At 50.0% G+C, this 20,505-nt stretch overlaps 4 protein-coding genes across 7 annotated transcripts; 2 read left to right on the forward strand and 2 right to left on the reverse strand.

Moving 5' to 3' along the window:
- The first annotated feature begins 258 nt into the window (after positions 1-258).
- snrpd1 (small nuclear ribonucleoprotein D1 polypeptide) lies at positions 259-2,360 on the forward strand. Its single transcript, XM_076017308.1, has 4 exons — positions 259-414; positions 1,079-1,155; positions 1,834-2,025; positions 2,148-2,360. The coding sequence occupies exons 1-4, from the start codon at positions 401-403 to the stop codon at positions 2,222-2,224; spliced, it is 360 nt and encodes a 119-aa protein (XP_075873423.1). The 5' UTR covers positions 259-400; the 3' UTR covers positions 2,225-2,360.
- Positions 2,361-3,119: 759 nt separating this feature from the next.
- ggcta (gamma-glutamylcyclotransferase a) lies at positions 3,120-6,011 on the forward strand. Of its 2 annotated transcripts, XM_076017306.1 has the most exons (5): positions 3,123-3,451; positions 3,583-3,607; positions 4,914-5,059; positions 5,151-5,283; positions 5,383-6,011. In XM_076017306.1, the coding sequence occupies exons 1-5, from the start codon at positions 3,357-3,359 to the stop codon at positions 5,506-5,508; spliced, it is 525 nt and encodes a 174-aa protein (XP_075873421.1). In that variant the 5' UTR covers positions 3,123-3,356; the 3' UTR covers positions 5,509-6,011. The 2 variants fall into 2 exon arrangements, with proteins under 2 accessions (XP_075873422.1, XP_075873421.1); XM_076017307.1 differs by lacking the exon at positions 3,583-3,607 and having other exon boundaries at positions 3,120-3,476.
- Positions 6,012-6,997: 986 nt separating this feature from the next.
- Positions 6,998-12,517, reverse strand: adnp2b (ADNP homeobox 2b). Of its 2 annotated transcripts, XM_076017305.1 has the most exons (5): positions 12,373-12,517; positions 11,877-12,118; positions 10,598-10,718; positions 9,990-10,085; positions 6,998-9,880 (listed from the first exon to the last, which is right to left on the reverse strand). In XM_076017305.1, exons 3-5 carry the CDS (start codon positions 10,703-10,705, stop codon positions 6,998-7,000), a joined length of 3,087 nt encoding a protein of 1,028 aa, XP_075873420.1. In that variant the 5' UTR covers positions 10,706-10,718; positions 11,877-12,118; positions 12,373-12,517. The 2 variants fall into 2 exon arrangements, with proteins under 2 accessions (XP_075873420.1, XP_075873419.1); XM_076017304.1 differs by having other exon boundaries at positions 11,877-12,517.
- A 1,776-nt stretch (positions 12,518-14,293) lies between these two features.
- On the reverse strand, positions 14,294-20,160 carry azin1b (antizyme inhibitor 1b). 2 transcript variants are annotated; one of them, XM_076017329.1, is made up of 11 exons: positions 19,942-20,160; positions 18,840-18,983; positions 18,205-18,403; positions 17,798-17,971; positions 17,378-17,550; positions 17,069-17,282; positions 16,899-16,973; positions 16,620-16,785; positions 16,388-16,452; positions 16,041-16,210; positions 14,294-15,948 (listed from the first exon to the last, which is right to left on the reverse strand). In XM_076017329.1, exons 3-11 carry the CDS (start codon positions 18,304-18,306, stop codon positions 15,873-15,875), a joined length of 1,215 nt encoding a protein of 404 aa, XP_075873444.1. In that variant the 5' UTR covers positions 18,307-18,403; positions 18,840-18,983; positions 19,942-20,160; the 3' UTR covers positions 14,294-15,872. The 2 variants fall into 2 exon arrangements, with proteins under 2 accessions (XP_075873444.1, XP_075873443.1); XM_076017328.1 differs by having other exon boundaries at positions 16,041-16,246; positions 16,343-16,452; positions 19,942-20,159.
- Positions 20,161-20,505: the final 345 nt, after the last annotated feature.

Raw genomic sequence — 20,505 nt, forward strand, 5'->3', positions numbered from 1 at the left:
ATGTTACTCGCCATCTGAAATGTCAATGCCGGGTGCTGTAACAAAGCTAAGCGACGCTTAAGTGAAATCTAAATGACACATATCTGTAGATAGATGTTTCAAATGGATTAAACGTAGAAATTAACTGAAATAAACTTTCGCAAATAGAATCAAAAGGCAGATTTATAATGCAAAGAGACAAACCTTCGAATCCTAAACTGTTTTTGTTTCTATTCGTGCCCTTGTTTGCCACAAGGGGGAGCGTTTTCCTTCCATTTCTTCTGTGGCCTCCGGTATTTCGCGACGTCATATCCGTGCGACAAAAAGAGGCAATTCTTAAAACGGCGGCCTGTGTCTTCGCTTGGGCGCTGTAATTTTTTAAACGTCGGTGAAGGATCTATCCCTTCTCTCCGCCACCATCATGAAACTCGTCAGGTAAGAAATAACGGAAAATGCTGCTGAATCGATTCGTCTCATTTAAGAATGTAAAAATGAGTGCGGTGCCTTTGGATGGGTGAAGATGTAAACGCAGGGGCGACGTTGAGGCGGGAAGCGATGAAAGGAAATGAATGAAGGCTGACTTGAGTTACACGAGTGCTTTGCCAAGAATTGAGTTTAAGCAACAATTTGCGAAACGCACGAATAATTTCCGTTTTCATAAGTGTGTACTTGCTGTTGTGGCCCTCGAAACAGCAAAGACGTCCCGTCTTTTGCTCTTATATCTCAAAACACCCGCAATCTTCACTCGTTCCGGGGCCCTGTGTGTGTGTGTGTTTCGCTGATATTCTCCAGAATACCACAATTTAACGGTCTGCTCTTCCAAAACTTTGAAGTCTGCAAACTTTCCTTTGTCTGGAGCTTATTCCCCCAGGCAATTTGGTGTGACTTTGCACTTTTTGAAATGCGCTCACGGCTTTGTTTATATGCTCAAGTTTTGCGGCTAGCCCCATTTGCTAACGTAGCTCAGTTGCTATCTAGCTGCAAGTGTTTCAAGCTAAGCACCGCCGATAACTGTAAATATTTACGTTTGAATGTGCGACTTCAGAGATCAAACTTTATTTTATTTTTTTCCCACGTGGGTTTAATTCAACAACTGCAGGTTTTTGATGAAACTCAGCCATGAAACGGTCACCATTGAGCTGAAGAATGGCACCCAAGTCCATGGCACCATCACAGGTAAGCCAGCAAAGTTTGGTTGGTTGGAGGGAGAAGCATGGCTCATTGTTTGTTTCAGAATATTCACGAAATAAATCCTCAGTTACTTCTACAAACCGACTCCAGTGTTTAACTTTGAGATTTATTACCTGGGTCCTTGATTCCTTAACTGGATTCAAAGCTGCAATTTATTTGGTTGACCTTAGTTCAATGTGTTTTACAGTCTTAATCAATGCAATGGGCCACATTAAGGTAGCGTTCCAAAGAGTTAAATTTAAGATTAATTTTCTTAACTTTGGGGGCTCGTTGCACCACTTAATCTGTGTATGATGTGGTGGTTTGTGCAGTCTGCTTAGATTATTGCTAATACTAAGCCTCTTGTTGAGGATTCAGTCATATTGCCACCACATATTTGATGTTATTCAGAATGAAAATCTTTTGGGGATGATTTTTTTTGACCTGGTTTCACACAAATTTTGGTGTGAAAGATGTAAAATCGAATGCGGCACTTTCAAGCATAGGTTAACATTTCTTTTTCTCGTATTAAACACAACTAATCCTTATACCCACATTTAAGTTATTTTTTGCAAGTGTTATTGTAGTTGTGATGAGTTTGGTAACCAAGGAATCAAAGGGTTTTCTTATAGTGGTGAAAATGCGTCCCTATCTACTTTAACCCTGGCTTCTTTTCTCATTTAGGTGTTGATGTGAGCATGAACACCCACCTGAAGGCAGTGAAAATGACCCTGATGAACAGGGAACCCACTCAGCTGGAGTCACTGAGTATCCGTGGCAACAATATTCGCTACTTTATCCTCCCTGACAGCCTCCCACTGGACACATTGCTGGTTGATATTGAACCAAAGATCAAGTCCAAAAAGAGGGAAGCAGGTAAGAGACTTGTTTTCCCCAAGAGGCAATGGGGATGGTGTCATAACATATGTAACGTGTGGCTACTTATTGCCTGTATCCTAGTTGTTGCTAACTCACTCCTCATCCATCTGTCTCCTCAGTGGCTGGACGGGGACGGGGCAGAGGTCGAGGTCGTGGCAGAGGGAGGGGGCGTGGCCGTGGTGGCCCAAGGAGATGATGGACAGGCGTATGTGATGAAACCCTGCTGTTTGTACACAATTGTTTCTTTATGGGAAATCCTTTTTCTGTGATTTGTGTTTTCAATCTTTGTTTTTCCCCCCCATTTTTGTACATTAAACTCTAGTGGAAGAGGATGAATCTGCCTGTGTTATTTCAGCTTTGCTTTTGTCAGCGTCACTGACGTCTTTGGTTCACATGATGGCTCCTTGACTGATGAATAAAAGAAATTGCAAGTGCTTAAATCATTTCACTCAAATATTCATTTGAAAAGCAGCAACTGTTATGATCTGATTATTATTGAACGTACAGGTATTTAAAAAAAAAACAAAAAAAAACTGCTGATCACATGATTATTTTCCCCAGGACACCAAGTGGCAGTTAATGAAAAATGTTTAATTTTTAGGACAGTTAACACTTACCATATTAGAAAGGCAAGTATGTCTAGATTTTAGTTTCAGGTTACAGGAATGGAGTGACTTCGTTCTGCTGTGACGGGTTTGCGTAATGATTTACACCACACTGGATTGAAGCCAAATTACCACAGGCGTGTTGGAACGGGAGCAAATTCCGTTTACTTAGTGTGTAACCAATAGTTACCTTGACATCGTTTGGCTGTTGAATACGTTTTTATTGAAACAGGCAAAGTGTTAACTGAATACACGGCTCTTCTCTCCAGTTTTAAATTTCTGCTTATACGCTTTTCAAACCTGCCGGTGAAGTCACTTTATGCATTTCTTTCACGGCGTTTACACTAACTTCCGGTTGTGCAGCAAGGTAATTCTTCCGGCTTGGTCATAGATATGACAATGGACCGTAACCATTTCGTTGACCATAACGTTAAAAAAAATAAATAAAGTAAAGTAAAAATAGATATAGATATAGCTATAAGATAAGTTATTCACATAAGCGACTCATCAAATATCGCGAGATGTGATTGACGGTGGGTGTCTGTTTTTATGGGGAAATCAGTTCCGCTACTGGAACAACATTTGAGGCTGTTTGCTGTGGTGTCGCTGTACTTTTTCGTGAAGCTTATGGACGCCGCCACCCAGGAAGCTGTCGTTTAGCAGTCTCGCCGCTCTCCGTCACGTCCAGCCCGGCAGGAAGTCGAACCGGAGGGACCCTTCATCATGTCTGGCTCGGTGGAAGCCGGGTTCTTCATGTACTTCGCCTTCGGCAGCAACCTGCTAAAGGAGAGGCTGCAACTGGCAAACCCCACTGCGAGGTTCTGCTCTACGGGCCGACTAAAGGTAATGTCGATATTTAAAAAATAACAACAATGATATTTATTAGTATATGTGTATGTGTCTATATGCATATATATGTTTGTGTATATATATTATATATATATACGAGGTTCTGCTCTACAGGCCGACTAAAGGTAATGTCAATATTTAAAAATAATGATATTTATTAGTATGTGTATATGTGTCTATATGCATATATATGTATGTGTATGTATATGTGTCTATATGTATGTATATGTACACACACACACATATATGTGTGTGTATATATATATGTATATATATATATATATGTGTATATATATGTATATATATATATATATATACATATATATGTGTGTATATGTGTGTGTGTGTATATATATATGTATATATACACACACACACGCGCATGTGTGTGTGTTCTTATATTTTATAGTGGCATGTCAACATGATGCTGATGAGAGCAGATAGAGATGAGCAGACAGCGGTGTCAAGTGATGCGCCGGAGACACACAACAGCAATGCAGTGTGATGACATGATTTATTACATGTAAATTGCATGTAATGTATTATTATTATTATTATTATTATTATTTAAAAAAAAAAAAAAAAAAAGGTTAACGTTAGCTGCTAAGCTAAGCAAAGCAAACCAGTGGTTTAAAAACAAAAGGATTTAATTAAAACTAAATTTAGCCGTAAAGCAGAGCCGCTGCAAATCTTCAAGCCTTCTGTCGTTGAGGTTGTTGTTTTATTTGATGGCAGGTGAAGACCCACAGACACATATTGAAGGGCATATGTCATATGACTAAACGTCAGCTGGACTACCTGTCCAGACATATTGACATTGATTAATATGTGCCATATATTAGTTCTACACTCGAGAGGGTGAATGACAGTGACATTTGTTGAATGATGACGGCACGTACCAGACAGCGCCGTAAAACTACTGCGATAACTGGAGAACATAAGCAACACATGTTATTTTCCAGACAGGCAAGAACAGCTGACGGAGGCGGCCACTGTTTCTTTAGAAGACAAAAAGAAACAGTCGCCCTCCCGATGATGTTATCGTGTCCTTTTCTTATCAATAATTTAGAATTCAAAATAAGGCTGAAAGCCCAGATAAAGCTCTATACTACTCTGATCCATATGACAACGAAAAAAAACGTCTCACTGTCTCACACACACACACGTTCCCGCTTTTAGCTGATGCTGCCGCTTGTTTTTATACCTTTGATTGCTCTTTGTAGCCGTTAAATCTCCTCCCTAGCGTGCGTACAGTACACACAAACAGTCGGTGGTGCCGACACGGACTGTTCGCTGACCCGGAACGGAGCAGGGTAGCCGCGGCCTGCTGCGAAAAGGCCTTTCAGCTGCGTGAAAAAAAAAGCTTTGCCTTTGTTCCAAGAGCCCTTTGTGTCCTGTTAACGCCTGTTATGTACGTCGGTTGTGTTACAGGACTACGAGCTTAAATTTGGACTGTGGGACAAACATGCGAAGAACACTTGGCACGGTGGCGTGGCCACCATCCAGTACCGGCCCGGGTCCGAGGTCTGGGGCGTCGTCTGGACCCTCAGCAACGACAACCTGTCGAGCTTAGACAAGTGAGAACCGCCACCGGCCGGAAGGTCAAGGTCAAGGTCAGCACTTTGACCGTGTGTGTGTAACACTGATTTTCTATATTCCCCCCCCCAGCCAGGAAGGGGTGAGTCTGGGGAAATACTCCCCCCTGGAGGTGACGGTAGAGACAGACAACGGGACGACCCTCTGCAGGACCTACCAGATCAACAACTTCTACGCCTGTCCTCCGTCTCCGCAGTACAAACGGGTGGGTGCGTCATCGTTGAAAGCCAGCCGCTCTCCGGACTCGAGATGCTAACTGGAATGCGTTTTTTTCTTCTTCTTCTTCTTCCGTGTGATATAACAGGTAGTGTGTCTGGGCGCCGAGCAGAACAGACTACCCACGGACTACCTGAAGAAGCTGGAGGCCATTCAGACCAACGACTACAGCGGCCCCTCTGTCTTGGATCAGATCAAAACAGTCTCGCAGTAGAAACTCAGAGCTGTCGTTGCTGCTTTCATCCGTCGCCCACGCGGAATTCGACGGAGGGACCGCGCGAAGGCGGCGACCGGAGAATTAGCGAGTGAATGATTGAAGTAGACGCTATCACTTTGAGTCGTAATCATTTTAGTCGTAATCACAGCGCAAGTGGGCAATCTGGCGTCACCGTGAGGCCAAAGGGGAGTAGTGCAGACACACTGGGACTGATCCGGACGAGGCCATCCCCATTTTAATTGTGCCGGAGGAGTTTGCCGATGTATTTCATTCATTTGACGGTCGTGACGCCAGCGGTTGGGAAGGTGATGTGGCAGGAAGGCGTCGCTTACTTTTAGTATTTCTCAGGGGAATATTAAACGCTGCGCAGACACCTCAGACCCGGCGTGCACTGCGTCTTCATTGCTCCTCCGTGGTGAAGTGAAAACATTTTTTCGTGTGAAAACAAGGACGAGATTGAAGCGATGGAGTCGTTTATGTAAAAGGAAACCACTTTATTTCCTGTAACACAGTGGCCTTGGACATAATTTGTACCCCCACCCGACACTTGGATTCTCTAGATTTATAGAAAATACACGTGTATTACAAAAACCAGCGGTCAGAGGAACAGAAGAGAAAGGATAGAAAGTGAACACCCAGCACTGCTTCACCCTCATAGGTCCACGAGTCTCAGCAAACACGGAGAGACTTCACAATGGCACAGACAGCACGAAGGCTCCATCATGCAGGGATGTGGTCAGAGACGTCCACCCACCCCTGTTCAGCCCAACCGCCAGAACCCCAGATTGCACCGCTCCAGATGAACACCGCTGTTGAACCTTTGAGTCGATGACCGAACCGAACACATTTGACCCTGAAACCGTAAATGTCCACCGGGATGGGACAGCCGGGGGAGGGCGGGGGCGGGGGTTTAAAAAACTATAATAGTGAATGAAAATAAAGAAATAGACAACAAATAGGTTAATTATATAAAACCAAACGTCAATTTACAGAGGAAAGGGGGAGGGGGGGGTCCTGGGGTGATGAGTTGCACCCAAGTCTTGATATTAAACAAAAAGCAGCAATAATAAAAAAATAAAAACAAAAGTTTTTAAACACACAGGCTTAAATAAAAGGGTGCAAAAGGTCCAGAAAGCAGCTGGTGCAAAGGGGGAAACAGTAACCAGCTCAGAGAGTGAAGGTGAGGCCTCTATTAAATGGAGACCAGCTGCAGTCTGGTTTCTGATGTGCTACAGAACGGAGCTCTGCTGCATGAATTCAAACCACATCAACGACGCTCTACTGTTAACCGCCTTCCTCCAGGAAGTGACGTGACATTAAATGCAACTGCAGGATGAACGTCTAACAGCTAAACGCAAAAGGCCATTATTGAAATATTTGTCATATACTCTGTTTTTTAATTGGGGACAAATGCAGTTTATTTTTTTGTTTCTTTAGTTTTTCTTCCCCCCTCAGACTGCTGTACATTCAAAACGTTCACGCGACGTCACTCCATTGGCTCCACCGGTTCCCCGTTGGGAACCTTTGCGTTCCCTCTCTCTCCTGCCGGTCCCGGTCCTGGTTCTGATGCGGGTCCTGGATCCACCTGCGGCTGCTTGCCAGCGGCTGCGGCTGCGGCTGCAGCTGCGGCTGCGGCTGCGGCTGCCTGCAGCTTTGGGATGAGGAGGTTGTGCTTGACTTTGGCGACTTCGGTCATGTTGAAGCCGAGCAGGACGGCCGTCTTGCTCCTCCTCAGGCTCTTCATGCATCGGCTGCGCTTGTTGCAGAACTGTGCGGCCAGCTCCGACTTAGACAGCGCCAGGTGCCGGCACAGCTCCTCGCACTCGGCCTTGGTGGCGTACGGGTTGCTGTTGAAGTAATTGGATACGAAGTCCTTGCGCTTCTCGCTGGCGCGATTCTTGGGCACCTTGGGCTTGGGCGCCAGCTTCACGCTGGGGCTGCTGCTGCTGCTGCTGCTGCTGATGATGCTGCTGATGCTGAGCGGCGCCGCCAGAGGCTTCGGCTGAAGGAGACGAGGGTTGGGGGGCTGCGGCTGCAGAGGAGGAGGAAGAGGAGGAGGAGGAGCGGCCGGCGGCGGCGGCGGCGGCGGCAGCTTCTCCAGCTGCCGCATCCTGCGCACGACCGCCTGCTGCTCGCGCTCGCGCTTGTTGGCCTCCATCACCTCCTTCAGCGCCGCCTCCAGCCGCTTCTTGGACTTCTGCTCCGCCTCCATCGCCGCCGACACGGCCGGCACGCTCACGCCCACCGGGGCCAGAGCCTGTTTGACCGTCATCCCCTGCGGCACCTGCAGGAAGTAGAGTCCCGACGTCTGGGTCAGCTGCGGCGTGGGCTTCAGGGTGTGTTGCGGCTGCAGCTGCGAGGGCGGCGGCGCCGTGGTGATTTTCAGCGCCTGCTGTTTGGGCGAGCAGCGGCACCGCTGGATGTGCAGCATCACCGCGTGCTGCGTCACCTTCCCCGTGTACACGCCGTTGCAGTACACGCACTTGAAGGCGTCGGTCTTGAGCACGGCGTGGACGGTGGGCGCCACAAAGTGCTTCTGCTTCAGGTGCTCCAGGTGCTGGGCCTCGCCGGGGAACTTCTCGCTGCAGAACGGACAGAAGGAGCTGTTGATCTTGACCGGCGCCGCCGGGCAGATCTCCGGCTGGCTGCCCGGCTGCAGCTTCAGGTACACGGGCTCCAGGGAGTTGGTGATGAGGGCCAGGCTGACCTCCACGTCGCCCAGGATCTCCTTGGGCGACGTGGCGTTGATGTCCAGGTACGGGAAGAGGATGCCGGCCACGCCGTTGGAGTAGAGCCCGAACTTGTTCCTCAGCAGGTCGTAGAAGACCTCCTTTGAGGCGGGCTTGCTGGCGTGCTGCTTGACGTGCTCGATGAGGTGCTTGATGGAGTAGAAGGCCGAGGAGCAGTACAGGCAGCTCAGACCGTGCAGCAGGTGCTGGAAGACGTTCTTCTCCGACAGCTGCACCCGGCACGTCAGGCACTTGACCGTCTTGTCGGGCATCTTCTTGAGGAAGGAGGCCCGCGCCGCCACGCTCTCCGAGCGGCTGGACGCCGCCTTGGTCTGGTGCGCCACCTCGGTGTGCATGTCGAAGACGTTGGAAGGGAAGAGCTCGTTGCAGAACGGGCACGTGATCCACTTCTTGGTCTGCGGCACCGCGTTGTTGGGCTGGGCGACGGGCTTGAGAGCCGAGCCCAGCGCGGCCGGCACCGCCACCTGCAGCGGGGCGAAGGTGTAGGTGGGCAGCCCGTTCACCTTGTTGCCCGTGGGGATCAGGTGGCTGAGCAGCGACTGCGAGGTCAGCATGGTGCCCTTGAGGGCCAGCTGGTTGTTGGCGGCGCCCTGCGCCAGCACGGCCGCCGCTGCCTTGGGAGCGGCCGCGGCCGCGGCGGCGCCCGCCACGTTAGCCTGCAGCCCCGACGGCAGCAGGATGTGCGGCGCGTTCTGGCTCTGCTGCGGCTGGGCGGGGCTGAGCGCCACCTGGGTGGGCTTCAGAGACACGTTGGACACGGTGGGCAGCTGGACCACCGACGGCCCCTGAGGCAAAGCGCTGCGGAGGGCTATGGTGGCGCCGGGCTGGAGCAGCCCCTTGGCCTCGGCGCTAGCTAGCTGCACCAGCGCCGAGGCCTGCGGCGGCAGGAACGCCGCCTGGTTGCTCCCCGGCGTGCAGAACAGAGCGGTGGCGTTCCCACCGCCCTGCACCTGCTGCAGCGCCACCACCGTCCCGCCCACCTGGCCGTTGCTGGGCAACATCAACGACTTGCTGTTGAGCAGCTGCGCCTGCTGCTGCGACTTGGGCGCGATGCTCGGCAGCGTCACAAACAGGCTGTTGCCGTTGGGCACCGACTTGACCGTGTAGTTCTTGTTCTCGTATATCAAGTTCTGCACCTGCGTGCTGACGGCGTAGTGCGACGGCTCCACCAGCATGTGGTGCAACATCTGGTCCAGGTTGCCCGTGTTCATGAGGCACACCTTGCAGCGGTAGACCTTGACGGCCACGCGGCCCTGAACGTTCAACGTGTAGCCGATGTAGGTCTCGGCCAGGTGCTCCAGGTGCTTGAGGATGACGTGCTTCTTCATGGCGAAGATGGACGAGCTCGGGAAGGAGCACCTGACGCACTGGTAGCGCTCGGTGAGGCGCGGGGCCACCGACGCCGGCGTCTGGATGGGGAGCACCTTCGAGTGGAAGAGGAGCATGTGCTTCTTGACCACCCGCGGGTGGCCGGTGAACACGCACTGGGGGCAGGAGGCCAGCGCGCACACCGCCTTCATGTACGAGTGGCATCGCGTCACGTGGTTCCTGAAGGTGTAGAGGTTCTGCGTGGAGTACTTGCACATGGCGCAGCACAGGGATCGAGAGCGGTAGGGCCACTGCGGAGAGGAGGGAGTGGTTGTCAAACACTGCAGAGCGAAGGCAAACACTTCTTGACTGATGTGGGGAGTGAAAGCCGACGGGCCGGCCACTAAAGGCCAGAATTACCCTTTTCTGCAGCTTGCTGCTGTGAGTGAAGTCGAGCCACTCCGTCTCACTGAAGGCCTCATCGTCTTTTGAGTTTTTCTCGCTTGCATTGAAATCCTAAACAGCAAATGACAAGAGAACAATGTCGGTGTGTGGGGACGCGGTGCAGCTCTTCGTAGATAAGACGAGTCGGCAGCCGGGAGGTTGGAATTGCAGCCACTAAATTCCTGCAATCGCCACTGGATGCCAGCTGTTGTTGCTCTGCAATTAAGTTAATTAATTCTTCCTAGTGAGTAAACAAACGTATAACATTATTATTACAAAATGTGACCCTTAGAATATCATCTCTCAATGATCCATAATCAAATCCATCGACGGTAACCTTTCAATACAAAAATAGAAGTACACGTAAAATGTAAAATATATATATTTTTTAAAATTTACAATTTTTAAGTTGATCAGAATTGCAAATATTTGAAACCTTAAACAAAGAATGAAAGAGTGAACAGTAATGATTCAATAAATGTAGCCCGCCGGCTCTCTTAAAGGCCAGTTTCCAGTCCCAGTTGTGCAACGTGCTGAACGTGTGGAGGTCTCCAGGGCTCCGTGTGGTCTGCGATGGGACGCACCTTCAGCCAGCCTTGGCAGTCCTCAAGGCCGATCTCACTCAAGGCACTCTTCACCGCTTTGCGTGCCTTTCGGATCTTCTCGACGTTTCCCACTGGAAGCTGATACATTATTCCTCAGACACTTGGGAGAGAAAAGAAAAAAGGGAGGAGGAGGAGGAGGAGAGAAAAAAAAGAGATCAGTTCTAAAGTCATGGAACACTGGCATGAATCGCAACCTGGTGATTCATCAGCCTGGGGGATGGGGTGGTGGTTTAAAAAAAAATAAAAATAAAATCACATACCAAATGTAACCGTAGTAATCACGAGGGTGGGAGATGAATCAGGCTGTGCTAAGCTAAATGCTAGTGTCTACATGGAAGCAGCCATTTTGAATGAGTTGTTACAATAATAAGCCGCTAGAGGGGAAAATACACATGTCACAACGTGCAACACACACACACACACACACACACACACACACACACACACACACACACACACACACACACACACACACCTGATTGCCTTAGTGCTACATGCTATTGAATGAAGCCCTGGGTACTTTCCAAAAACACGCTGCACCGTTATTAGCTGCAGCAGCAGGCAGTGACGACAGCAGATGTAAATATAAACAACATTAAAGAGTGACACGTTTAATGTTGTGGGCAACAACCAAAGTGCACCAAAACGAGCAACTGCACAGTGTCATCACTTCAGTCGCGCGATGACAGGAAGGAAGGAGGCTCGTGCGCGGATCAAGTGGTGGGCAAAGCGTGTTAGAGGAGGAGGGGGGGGGGGGGGGGGATATGGTGCTTGACGGCACAATCACGATAACGACACTGTGACTGGATGGTGTGTGTGTGTGTGTGTGTGGGTGGGTGGGTGTCATCTCAGGACACACACACACACACACACACGCACGCACGCAGACCAACGAGACAACGCAACATCGGCCAAAAACACTCGGCAGCTAGCGGCTAAAGTCACTCGGCGTCTCCACGCATCAATGTGTAGTTTACGTGCCGAGGTGCTAAAAAAACAACAACAACAACAACAACTTGGTGCGAGTTTTATCAATGCGCCAAACTGACGCGAACTCTCCCCCCCCCCCTCCCCCGGCATCCTTTCACCCAACGCCGCTGTGTGTGCAGCCCGCACCGGCTCCCTTGTCAAGAGTCCCCCGCTGAGCTGACAGCTACACGCCGGGGACACCGAGACGACCGCGCCGCCTCTTCCGTTCCGAGGCTCGGTCTCCCTCCCTCACACACCCGCTCGCCCGCTCGCCCGCCGGGTTAGTTACCTCGTTCACAGAATATTTTGTTTTCGGGTGAGGGCGCAACGTCAGTCGTCGCCGTGTCACCTCCGACGGGGTGAACGTCGTCTCGCCCTCACACTTCACACCACCGGCCCTCCTCAACTGTGCGTGTCCGCAAAGCGCTGCGTCCGCCTCAGGTACTGCACGCAGACGCCTCACGCCACCACCACCAGCAGCAGCAGCAGCAGCATCCTCCGTCCGTCCGTCCGTCCGTCCGCACCCGCCGTCTGATAAGGAGTGTAAATCAAATACGGAAGGCGTTGTTTACGAGCCTGCCCCCCCCCCTCTCGGCCGAAGATAAGTTCTTCTCTTTTTTTCCCTTTTTTTTTTGGTCAGCTTTTGTCCCTTTCTTCCCCCTATTGAGGAAAAAATGGCGCACAAGTTCAGGATCTGACGTAGCCGACCTCATTTGCATAGTGCACAAACTGACCAATGGGAGCACTCCGGGCCAATAACCTGAAAAAACTTTTTGTGCACTCACTGGGAACGTTGGGCCGAGTTCCGCGGTTCCGGGTGACCGGCGCGGATGTCACGTGCGGTAATTTCCGGTGCCAGCAGACGTGGTACAGGCGCCTTCACGTCCCACGGAGGATGGCTAGGTGTAGGGGGCGTGGCCAGGGGCGACCCAACTCCCGGTCACGTGGTACGTGGCTGAGGTCTGACCAATGGGGTGTCGAGAAAATGAGCTAATGGGCGGTCCTTGTTGCATGACGTCACATCATGCTACATTCTCTGGCCAATGGCAAGCTCGGCAGCAATATTCTGCTCGTGGAGGGAGAAGGCAACTGATGCAAGGTGTCTCCAGAGCTAGCATGGTGTCAAATCTGTGGCACTTTCATCATGTCGCTCTGCCACAGCACAACATTGAGCTAGCTCGCTGCTGTCTCGTCACCGCCTTGTGTGTTAGCGCCGAAAGATTGTTTCACTTCGGACGACTCCAACGTATTTCCATCGCGAAAACCTTGCACTTTGGGCCTTTTCGCACAACTACCGACTTACACACACACACACAGGCTACCCATGGCTGATTGTTAATTAGCCATTGCAAGCTATGTGTCAATCTGAGTTATTTAAGTCTGCCATTTACAAATTGGTAGAAAAAAAAACAACAAAAAAACAGAAAAACAATTGTTCTACTAATCCACTATTATTCTCATGACTAGTGAGTTTATATGCAGGGTGACCATGCAAGCCATGCGATACCCAGCGAAACCACATACAATCCCCACCGCCCTCCCCCACCTGACACCTCTCCCCCCAATGTGTTTAGGAAAAAGTGTTTTTGCTTCAATATTTGACAAAGAATATGCCAGTCTGTCTGTCTGTCTGTCATTGAGCTCCCAAATGCTAATTAGCATTACACTATTTATTTTGCATTTGCAGAGTCCTGAGAGGAAAGTGTCCCCCACCAAGCACTGACTGCACTGTGGGGACGCCACGACCCTGTCAGGTCAGTCACCTGTCCCATTGGGGAATCGGTTTCGACAACACCCCAGTAAAGCCAAGTAGTGATCAGCACCAGCGACTCTCACACGTCATCCAAAATCTGTCATATTGTGAGTGTAATTACCATCCCTATTTAACCCTTACAAACAGTTTCCCGTGACTGAATGCTGAATTCCAGCTGTGCGGCTTGTTTTCCCTCTGGCATTTTTGTTTCCTGTCTTACAAAAAACCCAGGGGAAGAAACTGCTGACTTCAAATTGCGTGCTCGTCTGTTCCTGCTAACGCTAACGCTTGATAGGATCTGTGGTCTGTTCTGTTGTAATTGAACACGGCGCTTTAGACAGATTTTTTATTTTTTTTTAAGTTTAGCAGCAAATAACGAAATACCAATTTGTTCTCCGATTACAGTTCAATTACTTTTAACGGGCAATAATAAAATAATAAAAGAAGGCAATAACCTGCATCGCGGCAATAATTTGAAGATGACTCGATGGGGAGTTGGTAAACTCATGAGTTAGCAAATATTTGATCCGATGTTGCCAGTTCCAGGCTCTTCTTGTACAACAGTTCCAGGTGGAAGTTGGTTTCATTACTATGCAACACAGCCAGTCATTTTACCAATGGCATCTTGTTGAATGCATCCTGTGTGGAAGAGAATTATGTTGTTGAACTTGTTAAAGAAAAACACATTATTATTATTATTATACTTATTATACTCGGGTGGTTAAAGGGGTTTTGGTTACTCATTTCTGTGTATGACAACACCTGCTATAATTGCCAGTTACAGCCATAGGGAAGATCTTATTACTCATGTTCTAAATCTGGATTCGAGCTCAGCGTTAAGCTCACGTCTGACCAAAGAACATGAGCCATAAAAGAAGAAATGTTTTTTTTTTTCTTTTTCTTTTTCTCCAACCGAGGAAAAACTTCTCAAAGATCACACAAACACAAGGTGGTTGATTTCGGTCAGAAATGTATTAAATTAATCACTTTCATTACTTTAACAAGCACAAATTTACAGTCAAAAACAGGCTATGGTCCATTAGTGCCTTAGACAAGCAAGTAATTAATACATTAGTCATTTTTAAACGCACCAGGGCAGGATTCTTAAAAAAAACAAACAAAAAAAACAAACTTAAAAAAAAAGAAAGAAGAGAAGAAAAACTGCAGCTGAGTCAGATGTTTTTAGATGCAACATATTTAGTTGAACACAAAACTGTGCACTGTGTCCATAAAACTTTAGTAAAGAGACATGAAAAAAAAAAAAAAAAAAGAATCCTTGCATGTATTTGTCAGTTGCACTGCAGTTGGTTTAAACTAGCACAGCTTTCATTTTGGCTAGAGAGAAATGTTCTTGCAGATCTGCTGTACACGGATCACTTTTTTTACAGTGTGTTTCAGCACTCTTCAGAAACCGCTCCTCTGCTAGTTGTTCAGATCCAAAAAAACACATTTCCTAACAGATATCTGAGTAAACCAGTCTTTTTTTTTTATATATAAAAGGAAAAACTTCCAAAAGAACCTGTGTGTGTTTGAGAACCAGGTTTTTACCTCATTGTTAGAGCTGCGGAGTGCATTAGGGTTCATGCCTTTCCAGTGAAGGGGGGGGAAACCACCGAGGTCACAGATTGCAATCACAGCACACTTTTTTTTTGTTTTAATCCCATGTAGCGTTACAAAAAAAACAAAACAAAACAAAACAAAACACATCAATATGCTATCAGGAGAACACTGTCAGATGGGCCACAGTATAATACCTGGTTAAAACACACACAAAGTGGAGCGCTGAACACACTCTGAATCAAAATAAATAAAAAGCAGTGAAGTGAGGAAAGAAAACGTTGACATTATTGTTTGTGAGTCGTTAGAGAGAGAGAGAGAGAGAGAGAGAGAGCGAGAGAGCGAGAGAGACAGAGTGACAGACAGTGACGAGAGAGAGAGACAGTGAAAGAGAGAGAGTCTGAAGTAGAGACTTCACATCAGGCATTGATTCTTCATAAATCATCTAAACAAGACAAAAAAAAAAAAAGTATGTTCGACGTTGAACAGACATGATTTACACGACTGTCAACAGCTAATTGATAGAGAATATGATTTTTTTTTTTTTTTTTTAAATCAATTGGAACATTTGTGTAAACTGAATTTGATTTAGGAAACAAACCGCCCCCCTCCCCCACCCCCACGCTGTTGGTGGGGGAGGGGGGGGGCGTCGCCATCTCGACAGAGTCGTCCATTTTGTTGCATAAGGTCATTTTGAGCTTGGTGAGAGTTTGTCCTTCTTCAGTCGGCAGAGGGAAGATCTTCTAGATTCAATTTGGTTTTTTCCAATTCTGAAGGGAGACTAAAGTCCTGGAGGAAGGAGAAGGACACTGCCTTTTTCCTTTCGCCCCCCCCCCCTCCCCCCACGGTGGCTGGAATGTTGACCGCGTCTCGTACCCCTGCCCCGCATTCCTCGCCGACCTCTCCTCTCACACGGTGGGAGGTAGACGAGACGTCGAGGAGGTCCGGCTGGGACGGGCGGCTGGGAGGGAGGAGCTACGCACTGCACGCCACCGTGCAGAAGTTCTTGACGGCGCTGTCCAGGGCCACGCCGGCCTCCTGCATGTCGAACCTGCAGACGAGACGAGACGAGACTTTGGGTTGAGTTCTGTCCCAACAAGCCCTTCAGCTTGAGTGGGAAGTGTGGCGCGGCTTGGTACGCACCAGTCGGACGTGGACACGGCGTAGTAGACGGGCAGCTGGAGCGAGCGGACCTCGTCCAGGCCGCACGCTCCCATGTTGGAGAAGAGCAGCCAGTCTCCCACGCTGAGCTCCGGCAGCAGGCAGCGCTCCACCACGTGGTCCAGCTGGTCCAGCGAGGGCCCCCACAGGCTGCTGGGATACACCGGCTCCTCCGCACACAGCGCGTGCTGGGGGAGAGAAGAACACAGAAACGTCAGAAAACTTCCTGGATTCCCCCCCCGCACCCCAACACCCCGAGTCTAAACCAGTGGAGGGCTTCTGACCTTGTGCACGGACGGCGTGGCGACAGAGTTTCCCAGCAGCTTGCAGCTGAACGGGCCGTAAACGCCTTCGTTCATGTGGTACAGGAACTCTGTGTCTTCATTGTTGTCACCTGTGTAAATATAGAGCCGGCTGTGTTATTCACAGGCAGGGAACGCCGCAAAGGACTTTGTTTCGTGGCGGATTACTCAACAGCCCCGCGTGCGAGGGGCAAACCTGGACACGAGAGCACAAACTGTCCTCGGTCGCCCTGCGGTGACTTTCAGAGGGACCGCTCACCTGGAGCCAGGCTGTCCCAGCCGCGGTTCACCAGCTCCTTCCCGATCACGCTGACCGCCAGGCTGAAGGCCGACGACACGTAGAAGCTGCCTGGCTGGGCCAACACCTGCACGCCGGACAGCGGGCTGAAGTAGGCGTCCAGCAGCGGCCGGACCACAGACTCCACCTGAGGGTGGGACAAAAGAAAAGAAATAAATAATAATTCAGAGGCTGCAGATCAACCTGAGCTCCGAGGAGACAGCAAGACGTCCCAGGACGTTTCAGAGGTTCGCCTCTCACCTGTTTGAGCTGAAAGTCTGAGCCGGTGAATCCGCCACCAATGTCCAGGATGTTCATGTTGAAGCCCAGGTCCACCTGAGGAGAGATCGCACTCAGTTTATGACAAAGGATTTAAAAAAAAAAAAAAGAAACTACTGGAGGAGGGATTCATGGATGAGCGTCTCACTCACCCCCATGTCGAACACGCAGCGGGCGTCCGACAGCGCGTGTGCGTAGGCCTCCTCCAGGTCCTCGCAGGAGGCGGGCACGTGGAAGGACACGCCCACCACCTGCAGGCCCAGCTCCTTGGCGGCCTCCAGCAGGTGCCGGCTGCTCTTCAGGGAGAAGCCGAAGGCCACGCTGGTCTCGGCGGCGTGGGCCTGGGTGGACAACTGCAGCAGCAACCTGGGGGGAGGCAGGCGGTCGACAGGTGAGTCGCGGATTCGCGCCAAACGAACGAGTCTTTTGGTTCCTGCGACGCCTCGGCCCTCAGTCCTTACTTTGCGTTGGGGTGCAGGCGGGAGACCTTTGACAACTCGGCCTCGTTTTCGCACAGGAGATGCTGAACGTTGTTCTTGGCTGCGTACTTGATGGTAGCCTGCTGCTTGCAGACGCCCGACAAAATGATGGATTCTGGTGGGACACCGTGCTCCAGCACCAGGCTCATTTCAGCCTGGGAGACGAGAGAGAGAAAGGAAACGGCCGTTTGGGCAAGTGACCGCACAAAGTCTCTAAAAGCCCCGCTGAAAGCCGCCTAAAAATGTCCCACAGGTGTTGCGTAACCTGAGTGCGTCATTAGCCGCCTACCAATCAATGAAGTGCTTTGCAAATTCTCTAGAAAAACAGTCAACGGCTTTTTGCGCGGATGAAAGGCAAGGACGATTAAACCCGACGAGGGGGCGGGCGAAGTGCAAACACACCTTGTTGACGCAGACGAAGCCCAGGCCCAGCGACGCCAGCACCTCGACCACCGCGGGGCTGCTGTTGTGCCTCAGCGGGTAGTAGGGCTGCAGCTGGGGCAGCGTGCTCTGCCAGGACAGGTGCTGCCGCATCAGCGCTCCCAGGTCGCCCACCACAAACGCACTCTTCTCCACCTGACAGTGCAGCAGAGGGGGAGCCAGGTCAGCGCAAACACATCCAACCCCGAGAAAGAAAGAAAGAAAGAAAAAAACCCTCTATCCACAAAAAGATCCTAGCGAAGCTTAGCTCAAAGATTAGCAATAACCAGAATGCTGTTTCCTGGAGAGAGCTTTTTGGATTATTAATCACGCCGCGCTGCAGTCTGGGGACGGACTTGAAGACGTTATTACAAAACACTGCAACTCACCAGCGCCTGCTCGCAGATGTGTCCATCGATGACGTCGCCGAGGGTCGCCCCTCCCTCCAGGAGTTCAATCATGTAGCTGGGTTTGTCAGTGAATCCCTTCATCTCAACCGTATTCCGCTAAGCCGACAATCATAAAGAACGAACTTGCAAGTCCAAGTGTCACGACTGAGCCAATGGGGTCCTGCCGGTATGCAACAAACTGCAGGGGAGAGAAATAGAGAAGTGGTAACTGGTGTTAATAACAAATGGCACGGTCACACATACGCACACAAAAATGTGTACTGTTCAAAATCAGGTGGTCAGAGCACACACTATTGTTTTTGTGGTTTTTTTTGCTTTTCAAAGTTATTTAGTTTTCAGAAAATCTTGTCATGTCGCGAGAAATTGTTAGAATTTTTTTTGAAGAGGAATGAAAATCCAGTTTGGATTAAAAAAAAAGAAAAGAAAAGGCCACCATTAATAGGTCACACACAAGCAAGAAAGCAGCAGTGTTGGGAAAAAAAAGCCTCCAGCAATAAAACCCCCAATTTCAATAGTGACAAATAACACATGTTTTACAAAGGAATCTGGATTTTGCCAGGGGTGTGTGTGTGTGTGTGTGTGTGTTGTCAGGATAAAACCCCTGGGACACTTACATGGACAAGTCAGGAGATGGACCTGTCCCACTATCAGCTAGGATCCCAAGGCGGCTCAGCGTTGAAGTCAAAGTGCTCCCGGTAGAGGGCCGCCCCTAGGCCCACTGGGTACCGCTCATACACCTGTGCCGAGCCGGGGGAGCCCTGGGGTGACAGGCAGAAGAGGCACAACATCAGTGACGTCACGGCGCTTGATCGCGTGCTAAGAATGACACAAACACACGACGACAGCAACAGCAACAGCAGCAGCAGCTGAGCCTGCGGCAGGGTTCTAATGACTTCGGGATTATGACACGATTATAGCAAAGTTCACAGTGTCCGTGGCGCAAGAGGTTCTCGACTGTTGTGACCAAAACTTGCGAACCAACAATCGTTACGTTGAACCGCTGACGTCAACTCGGAATGTCTCCGATTCAAGCGACGTGAACGATATGAATGGGAAGAGAAAACAGCCAATGGGTTCAACAAAAGGCCAAAAATAAACTTCAGCACAACTAATCGAACGAGCGTATTAGCATTTAGTTTGTCTGTTTTTGAGCGATATTAGCACACATTAGCTATCGTAACAGCAGAGACACCGTCTGACTTAACTACTCAGTAGTCCGCGTAGGACACCAAAACACTACAATCCCTCAAACATTTTTTTTTTTTTTAATTAATTAATTATTATTTTTTTTAACAATCCAAACGTTTAAGGCGTAAAAAAAACAACCAAAACACAGGAAGCGCCATTGCAAGCAGACACGCCGCCGAGACGGGGCAGGCAGCCCGGCTTGATCCGGCTGCGCCGTCGAGCGGAGATTACGCTAGCTAGTCACCTCGTAGCATTCCGCTAACACCGCCGCCGACAAACACAACACGAGGGCGGCACGTCCACAAAGATGTTGTGGACGGCCCGATAGCGTGGTCGCAGCCTTCGAACGTGATCGGACGGGCCGTGTCAGTCAGTCACAGGCACGGCGCTCGGCGAGCCCAGCCTGTCATGTGCGGCAAGGCAGAGCGCGAGGACGAGCAGCCCGCCATGTTACGTCCGCCTGCCGAGTCCAAGGCAGCTCGAGCCCCCCGCCTTCTACCACCCAGCGTTCCGCCGCGCGCTACTTACGTGAGATAACGGCAGGTATGCGTTAGAAAATCGTCTTCTCTTTTTCGGCGGAATTTTTAAAGAGTAGTGGACACAACGATGTAAGAAAGAAGGCGACCCGTTGCCATATGTTTGGTTGGAGGAGGAGGGGGAGGGCAGCGGGAGCGAGTGGCAGCCAGATCGAGTGTCTCTCCGTCGGCCTTGCGAGGGTGTGGAGGAGGAACTACCGGAGCCGAGCAGCCAGCAGCGGGGCGGAGTGGAAAAGGCAACCGAAGGCCAATGGGCGGGGCTCCGAGCTTGAGCGCCGCCAATGGGCGTCCGCGCTGCTGAGCCAAGGCAACCAAATATGTATTTCCGAAGATCGCCGAGGCCGCCGTAGACCCGCGACGTTACATAACTGCAAACTTTCCATACATGGCCGCCCGAGTCCATCAAGCGGTCCTAAGGCCTCGCTAAGCAGGCAGGCAGGCAGGCAGGCCGACTGGCAGGCAGCTCGTGTTTACTCTTGCGCGGTGGAGTTGAGAAATACTTGTTATTGTGCCGCTGCAACCCACTTCGACTTGATTTATGGCCCACCTTCACAAA

Source organism: Nelusetta ayraudi, unplaced genomic scaffold (genome assembly GCF_046127955.1).
Source record: "Nelusetta ayraudi isolate G7.1 ecotype Tasmania unplaced genomic scaffold, CSIRO-AGI_Nayr_v1 ptg000313l, whole genome shotgun sequence".
In the NCBI taxonomy this organism is placed as follows: domain Eukaryota; kingdom Metazoa; phylum Chordata; class Actinopteri; order Tetraodontiformes; family Monacanthidae; genus Nelusetta; species Nelusetta ayraudi.